At 44.2% G+C, this 9099-nt stretch overlaps 1 protein-coding gene across 1 annotated transcript; it reads left to right on the top strand.

Moving 5' to 3' along the window:
- Window positions 1-389: 389 nt before the first annotated feature.
- On the top strand, window positions 390-3321 carry LOC143881652 (phenylalanine ammonia-lyase 2-like). Its single transcript, XM_077384871.1, has 2 exons — window positions 390-1979; window positions 2244-3321. Exons 1-2 carry the CDS (start codon window positions 599-601, stop codon window positions 3137-3139), a joined length of 2277 nt encoding a protein of 758 aa, XP_077240986.1. The 5' UTR covers window positions 390-598; the 3' UTR covers window positions 3140-3321.
- Window positions 3322-9099: the final 5778 nt, after the last annotated feature.

Below are 9099 nucleotides of genomic sequence, written 5' to 3'. Positions count from 1 at the left end.
CTAATTGTCTTTTAGTAAGAAGCTTTACCAACATTGTCTGTCTTTTTACAATTTTCCATTAATTAAACCCTTTTAAAAAATTGATTCTGACAAAATGCAATTAATGCTCTTTGACAATGCATGTTGGTAAATGGTAATGTTCAAGGAATGGGCACGCCCTTTCATCTAATTTCTGAAGGGAGCCCTTCCGTCTAGCATTCCTCTAAATTGATCAGGGGTAGATCCGCCATTTAAGGAATAAAATATGAAACACACAAATATGAAACACACCCAAAAGTAGAGCATCTTTTCAAAAAGTCACCGGTCAAAGTAGGAGTGCGGAAGGCCACATCACCACGAAGCCACCAACTAATTTCACTACTCAATAGAAAAAAAACAATGAAACCCAAAACCTTGAAAACCAATTACATGGAAATGAGCATATGCACATTTGTATATGCTCTACCAAACACCACTTCACAGTTTACTACGACTCTTTCTCTATCCCACTTGCACCCCAACCCTATATAAATCCCACATTTTACTCCAAAGTTTAAGAATTATTTGATCCACCACCTTCCCTTTCTCCTACTCATTCCCACCCTGATTCTTCCTAGCAATGGCTTCCGACGGAACCCCTCGGCCAATTGACACAAGTCGCCCTTCAACCCTTCCCATAGACGTAAAGAACCCACTTTGTGAGAATTTCCCAGCTTCAAAACCTCCCCACTGGAAAAAATTTGCAGAAACCTTAGGGTGCAATCACTTTGACGAAGTCTGTCGAATGTTGTCGGAATTCCGGCAAGCCGAAACCGTCGAGCTCAAAGGCACCACCCTTACGGTAGCCCAAGTTGCCGCGGTGGGTCGCCGGTCCGACGTCCACGTCAGCTTAGACGAGCCCACCGCCCGGGCCCGTGTGGCGGAGAGTGCCACATGGGTGGCCGAAAACATCGCACGTGGTGCTGATGTGTACGGCGTTACTACCGGGTTCGGCGCCACGTCACAACGGCGTACGGACAAGACGGAGGATCTTCAAACCGAGCTTATACGGTTCCTTAACGCCGGTGTCATCGGAAAAGAGACACTTCCGGCGAGTTATACAAAGGCGGCAATGCTGGTGAGAACGAATACTTTAATGCAGGGTTACTCAGGAATCCGTTGGGAATTATTAGAAGCCATGACAAAGCTCATGAACAAAAATTTAATACCGAAACTACCCTTGAGAGGGACTATCACCGCGTCCGGTGATCTCGTCCCCTTGTCGTATATCGCCGGATTGCTCACCGGAAGGCATAATTCGAGAGTTATTACGCCGGAAAATGAAGAAATTACGTCGGAAGAAGCGTTGAAACGGGCCGGAATCGCGGATCCGTTTGAGTTGCAAGCAAAGGAAGGATTGGCATTGGTGAACGGAACGGCGGTGGGGTCCGCCGTGGCGGCCACGGTCTGTTTTGATGCTAATCTTTTGGCCCTTTTAGCTGAAATTCTCTCGGCCATGTTTTGTGAAGTTATGCAGGGAAAACCAGAGTTTACGGACCCTCTGACGCATAAACTCAAACACCATCCGGGCCAGATTGAAGCAGGGGCAATTATGGAATTTCTCCTCGACGGGAGTGATTTTATTGAAGAAGCTAAAATCAGACACGAGAAAGACCCGTTGACAAAGCCGAAACAGGACCGTTATGCCCTTCGGACCTCACCACAATGGCTGGGCCCACAGGTTGAAGTGATTCGAATGGCGACACATTCGATCGAGCGGGAGATAAATTCAGTAAATGATAATCCTCTGATTGATGTTGCTCGAGACATGGCCCTACACGGGGGTAATTTTCAGGGAACTCCGATTGGGGTTTCGATGGATAATATCCGAATTGCCATTGCTGCTATTGGAAAGCTTATGTTTGCACAATTCTCTGAGCTCGTCTGCGATTACTACAACAATGGATTGCCGTCTAATTTGAGCGGTGGGCCCAACCCAAGCCTCGATTATGGTTTCAAAGGTAGGGTCCTGTTAAACAACTAATTACTCCAAAAAGCTTATACTGTTAGATTATTTAATCATTTATGCTTCAACACTCCCCTCACGTTTGACCCTTATTTTTTGGGTTGGCCTGGCACATGTGGGCCCTTTACTGCGTTAGAGTATTTAACTACGCCTAGAACCTGCTTTGAGGCATTTGCTCTGATACCATGTTAAAGAATCAATTACTCCAAAAGCTCAAGTTGTTAGAGATGATGTTATTTAATCATTTATACTTCAACAGGGGCTGAGATCGCCATGGCCGCTTACTGCTCCGAGCTTCAATATTTGGCTAATCCGGTCACGACTCACGTTCAAAGCGCAGAACAGCACAATCAGGACGTCAATTCTCTTGGTTTGATTTCCGCACGAAAGAGCGCGGAAGCTATCGATATCTTGAAGCTTATGTCTTCAACATACATGGTGGGGCTCTGCCAAGCAGTTGATCTTCGTCATCTTGAGGAAAACATGAGGGAAGTCGTAAAACACGTGGTTTTAAAGACGTCAAGGAAGACACTCTACACCGCCGAGGATGGATTGTTGCTCGAATCTCGATTTTGCGAGAAGGAGCTCTCTCAAGTTATCGATCACCAACCGGTTTTTTCATATATTGACGATCCTACGAATCCTTCTTACTCCCTCATGCTTCAATTACGAGAAGTTCTTGTCGAGAAGTCGCTCGAAGGATCGAAAGAAAAAGAAGAGAAAGAAGATGGTTACTCGGTTTTCAAGCGGATACCGATTTTCCAGAAGGAACTGAAGGAGGGATTGGAAAAGGAAATACCAATAGCGAGGGAGAAATTCTATAATGGTGATTTTCCGATAGCGAATCGGATAAAGAAATGCAGGACTTATCCGATATATCGGTTTGTGAGGACAGAGGTCGGAACGGAGTTGCTCAGCGGTGCGAAGAAGGTGAGTCCAGGGGAGGATATTGAGAAGGTCTATGAGGCAATCGGTGAGGGTAAATTGGGAGAAGTTGTGATGAAGTGTTTAGCATTTTGGAGTGGGTCGGCCGGTCCGTTCACACCGCAGCCGGTTTTGGAGTCGCCAGCCTTTTCTAACCCTGAATATTGGGGTTGGTTTGATAATGCGAGGTCTCCTTCTGCAACTAGTGGGAGAGGGTTTTGGAATCTCTAAACAAGAGTTATGACATCGTTTTAGGTGTTATTTTGTATGTTTGTACCTCAATTGTGTGATTTTAAAAACAGAAATGACTTTCAGCTTAATCTATTCGCACTTCATTTCCATGCTCTAGCTGTTATTATGTATAATTGTAACTCAATTGAGTAATTTAAAAACAGAAATGGCTTTCATTTTAATCCGTTCGCACTTCATATCTGCTTGGAGACCGCCGCTTTCTGCTCTCAGTATCAACTGTAGCCACGTATGGAAAACCAGCTTTGAGGGCTTTTCTCAGAGGCCCTCTTCTTCTTCTTCTTTAAAACCTGCCGAGTTGTTGTTAAATTATAAAAGATTTAATAACACCTTCTCCAACAGCTTAAGCTTTTGGAGTAACAGGTAGTTTCACATCGTATCAAAGCAAAGGTCCTGAGTTCAAACCTCCCGGATAGCAAAAATCCACATGCAATGGCCATACCCAAAAGAGGCGCCACATGTGCCACGTGTAGGCCAACCCTAGAAAGAGGGTGTATCAGAATATGTGAGATCTCACAGTCAGATTCTGTTGAATTCACACAGTTGGATCACCATGGTGCTAGATTAGCCAAGTGGGTTGAATGGAGTAACCTAGCAAGATTAGGTAGCTAGCTTAAATTAACAATTAGGCTAATCTTAATAGGTAGGATTTCTAGAATTATCTCTTGCCTTGGTTATGTTTATTTCTTTCTATGTTTATCTCGTATGTGCTCTTTTTTTTTTAAAATGATAATATATAGAAAAAGGGATCCGAGATGGACCACCAGAGATACAAAGATAAAACTAGAATCTTAATACAAGAAAAACAGGAAAAGAAGCATCAAAGTAACAGCCCCTTTTTCTCACGGAGGAAGGAAGTCGAACCACTCCAGCCCTTCTCTTGCAACACCAGATTTAGCGAGGGAATCCGCCTTTCCATTTGCTTCACGCCTAACATGCTTACAAACCATATCGGATTCTGAGATAAGATCATGAATTTCCTCAAAATAGCTTAAAAAACGCCACGGAGGAACCACTCGGCCCGATAACCAACCGATAACATTAAAAGAGTCTCCTTCCACAATTGTCCTATCATAGGAATCAACACTTAGACGCTTAATCCCCTGATATGCCGCTCTTACTTCCGCTTCAGACGAATCAGATCTTCCAATGGGACCTGCGAAAGCCCACAAAACGCCCCCTAGGGAGTCCCTAAGAAGGCCTCTAATCCCACCTGGACCCGGATTTCCAAAACATGACCCATCAAAATTTAATTTAGTAAAACCTTCAAGGGGAGCTTCCCATTTCAGATTTCTCTTTGGACGACTCATACCTTCAGAGCACACCGAGCGCCAACCCTCCCAAAGATCGAAAGCTGAGACGAACTTAAACAAAGGAGAGCTTTTTACCCAAAAAATGACCAGCGCTATGATTTTATTATATAACCAATCTGCTGACTTTGCGGATCCTTCAAAAACTCTCGAGTTTCGTTCCTTCCAAATGACCCACCATAATGCAACCAAGCATAACCTCCAAAGCATCTTACCTTTTTTCTTCCAAGGAACATAATCCCAGCTCGAGAAGAGATCGGCTAAGGACTTGGGGAAGACCCAACAAATCCCAAACCTGCCCAGAATTGAAGCCCAAATCACCCTTGATATCTTACAATGGATAAACAGGTGGTCAATCGATTCCCCATCCTCCAAACAAAGCGGACAATGATCCACCAAACACATACCTCGCTTTCGTAAAAAATCGATGGTCTGAATCCTCCCATTACACACCGCCCAACTAAAGAAAGATACCGAAGGAGGGCTCAGAAACTTCCAGACCGCAGCAAAACTAGGGGATTCAGGAACAGGTACTAACCAATAGTAAAAGGATTTCACGGAAAAAACCCCAGAAGGATGCCAAATCCAGACCCGTTTATCCGCCCCACTTTTTTTAATATAGCACCCCTCAATGAGGTGAAGCAACTGAGAGATATCCGCCAATTCTCGCTCAAAAAAATTTCTTCTGAAACAAGGGAACCATATTACCCGATTGTGACTTCTTTCAAAGCAAGCAGCAACCGTCACGTCTTTGATCGAGGCCACTGAGAACAATCCAGGGAACAACACTGCCAAAGGATCGGATGAGCACCAAGGGTCCGACCAAAATCTAATTTGATCACCCGAGTAGACTTTAAACCTGATTCCGGCCTCAAAATTTTGCTTGAGCCTCAAAATATTACGCCAAATGGTCCTTCCTTGCTTACCATACTTATCATCCGAACACCAGCTGCCTTGTAAGAAGCCATACTTGCTCCCGACAACTTTCACCCATAGCGACGATTGTTCCAAACCAAATCGCCAGAGCCATTTGCCCAAAAGGGCAACATTAAATTCTTTTAAACGCCGGATTCCCAACCCTCCATTCTTTATAGGAATACAAACCTTTTCCCATTTGACTAAAGGAATTCCTCCTTTCGGGGAAGACCCACCCCACAAAAATCTTCTTTGAAGCATTTCAATTTTCAAGATAACACTCACCGGGCAGCTGAAAAGTGACAGATAGTATATAGGAATGTTAGCCAAAACTGCTTTGACTAAAACTAATCTGCCACCTTTCGACATAAGGTTTCTTTTCCAGGTTTCCAACCTTCTTTCAATTCTCTCTACAATAGGATTCCATATCTCCTTTCCCGGCCTCCCCACCCCTAAAGGGAGACCAAGATATGATGAAGGAAAAGTCTCCAACCTGCATCCCATCACACCTGCAAACTCGATAGCTTCTGATGAAGGAATATTTATAGCAAACAAACTGGATTTCTGGAAATTTGATCTTTGCCCAGTAATCATCTCATAGCATCTTAGCAAAGCCTTCAAATTTAAAATCTTCTCTCTGACAGGGGCATAGAACAATAATGTATCGTCAGCGAATTGCAGGAGCGACACTTCAACTCTGTCACGACCAATGATGAAGCCCTCCAGCAGACCCCTACTGCTTCCTTTTACCATCAACCTATTGAGAGACTCCGCAACAATTAGAAAAAGAAACGGAGATAATGGATCCCCCTGCCTTAGCCCTCTAGATGACTTAAAAAAGCCTTTTGGCGACCCGTTTACCAGGACAGAGAACCATGCCGAGGAAATGCAGCGTCTCATCCAGCTTCTCCAACGGTTTCCAAAACCCATTCTCCCTAGAATATAATCCAGACACTCCCAGTCCACTCTATCATAGGCTTTCTCCATGTCGAGCTTACATAGAACTCCCCCAGAGCCACTTCTAGAATATGAGTCAATAACTTCGTTCGCAATTAAAGAACAATCCAAGATTTGCCTTTTACTAATAAAGGCACTCTGCGTATCTGAGATAACAAATGGAATCACAATTTTAATCCTGTCTGCTAATACCTTTGCTAACACCTTGTATAGGCAACCAACCAGGCTGATTGGACGATAATCAGACACCCTGGATGCACCCTTGATTTTAGGTATTAATGTTATAAAGGTAGCCCCGGTGCTCTTATCAAGACCCATACCTTCAAAGAACTCCTTGAAGAATCGAAATATATCCCTTTTAACTACCGACCAACAGGATTGAAAGAAGGCTAAGCAGAAGCCATCCGGACCAGGCGCTTTGTCCTTGGGAATTGAGAACAATCCTTTCTCAATTTCCTCCTCCGAAAAAGGTTGTTCCAAACTCGAACTGGCTTCCAGATTTAAGCTATTAAACTCCACACCCTCCGGAATAGGACGTAAAGATCCTTCAGAAGCATATAACTTAGTATAAAAGTCTACGATAGCTGAGGACACCTCTTCTTTAGTATTCCTCTTGATTCCATTCACAGATAAAGACTCAATTCTATTTGATCTTCTTCTAACACTAGCCATCGCGTGAAAGAAAGCCGAGTTCTTATCTCCCTCCTTCAGCCATCTCACCCTTGATCTTTGCCTCCATGAAATTTCTTCTCGCAGCAGCAACTCTTTATGTTCCTGTTTGGCTTTTCCCATCTCTGCCCAATCCACCTCGGAGCTTAAACCACATTCCTTCAAAGCTATCAATTCTTTAAAGCGATTCTCCAACCACACCTTCCTACCGTGACGTAGATGATTTTGTTGCTTAGACCAAACTTTTAAATTGTGCTTCACAAATCTAAGTTTTTTCCCTATCACCACATCTGCAGGCCCCTCCATATTACATGAGGACCACCAACTCCCCAATCGATCCTCCATTTTTGGACATTGAAACCATGCCATTTCAAATCTAAAAGGAGGAGGACCCCACGACTCTAAGCGCGGGTCAAGAAGGAGAGGACAATGATCCGATACTGAATACACTAGAGCTCTGGAAAAACTCTCAGGAGCCATACCCGACCATTCAGAGCTTACAAGGAATCTATCCAACCTACTTCTGCTAGAGCCCCTAGCCCAAGTAAAATAATCTCCCGACATAGATATATCAATGAGTTCAAATTTTGCAATGAATTCGGCGAACGCTTTGATGTGAGAGTTAGATCTCGCACAGCCCATTCTTTCGCCCACCTCTTTAACCTCATTGAAGTCCCCCCCAATACACCAAGGAATGGACCAGAAATCCCTAACCTTCTCTAATTCTTCCCACAACAGATTTTTTTCTTCTCTCAGAACCGGTCCATAAACCCCTGAAAACATCCACATCGAATGATCCTCCTTTTTTAAGACCACCGACAGAGAAAACCTACCCCTCCATACATCCTGAAGCCGCCAGACATTTTCATTCCATGTTACTAAGATCCCACCCGAGGCTCCAGACGATCCCACAAAAGAGAAATCCCAGACCCCTTGAACTCCCAAACCTTGTACAATTCTTCGATTTATAACCTCCATTTTTGTTTCCTGTAAGCAGATAAGATCTGGTTTGAACTGTCGAACCAACTCCTTAACCTGAATTCTCTTCTCCTGATGATTCAGGCCATTAACATTCCATGATAGTATTTTCATCACGCACCCGATATTGTAGACCGCTTTCCCCTCCTAACACTGGTATTTCTTCTCGACAAATCCACGGATTCCCCATCGATTGCCGCTTCAGGCTTGTAGATTAGATCGATCCTTAGTTTTTGTAATTCTCTATCTTTCCTGCTTGACGACTCGCCAGCCCCCTTACCAGCTCCTTTGCGCAGAGACTCTTTCGACACCGAATCTCTCATCTCTGCTGATCGGATTTCAGAAATGAAATCTTCCTCAGGACCGGCATAAACAACACCCAAAATTTTACTAACTCCCAAGGTATGACCAACAAGGTCCTCAATAAATTTGCCTTCTATCGGATCTTCCCGAAACTCACTTTCTATTTCCAAGGAAGCCCCGGTGGGACTCAAAACCGTATCTACTATATCCGAATGAGCTGCCTTAGACAAAACTTCCGGACAACAAAAAGGATCCCACTGACATATCTTCTTCAGACTAAGATATTTGGGTGTTTTTTTCTTGAATTTTTTCCCAAAACCCTTTAACTTCGTATTATCAAAAGGACGGATAAAACTCTCATTCGATACAAGGGACAATTTAAGAACGGAGGGCATACGGAATTTCCCCATCTCATAAAGACCTAGACAATCCACTCGAATAACCAACACTGGTTGCCTTGATTGCTGATCTTTCCTCAAACCGCCGCACTCCTCGATGACGAAGCCCATCGCTCCAGATCGCATAGAAAAGGACTTCCTATTCTGGGGAGCCTGATCCCCAACCAGCGAGGATACTTCCACAGACGAGCCCCCAACCTCTTGAGATCTTGTCCGGTTGCTACTCTTCTCTACCTCCATGATACTAGCTTCCTCAATATCCATATCAAAGATCAGATGCGAAGCGACGTCTGCCAAAACAGCTCGTGAAACCCCAGCCGTCGAGCTCCAACCTTCAGAAGGACATTCAAGGCTCACAGATCTTTCTTCCACTGAGGACGGGGAGCAAGAAAAGTAGACCCTATCCTCTGCC

The sequence above is a fragment of the Tasmannia lanceolata genome, unplaced genomic scaffold (genome assembly GCF_043159265.1).
Source record: "Tasmannia lanceolata isolate RefF3 unplaced genomic scaffold, GAP_Taslan_0.1 ptg000007l, whole genome shotgun sequence".
Taxonomy (NCBI): domain Eukaryota; kingdom Viridiplantae; phylum Streptophyta; class Magnoliopsida; order Canellales; family Winteraceae; genus Tasmannia; species Tasmannia lanceolata.
This window is presented reverse-complemented; position numbering and strand designations above follow the sequence as displayed.

What these genes read in the sequence shown, in the direction of transcription:
- LOC143881652 (XM_077384871.1), top strand. Translation starts at nt 599, where the DNA reads ATGGCTTCCGACGGAACCCCTCGGCCAATTGACACAAGTCGCCCTTCA. An exon ending in CCTCGATTATGGTTTCAAAG is followed by an intron (nt 1,980 to 2,243) that starts GTAGGGTCCTGT and finishes ATACTTCAACAG; the next exon opens with GGGCTGAGATCGCCATGGCC.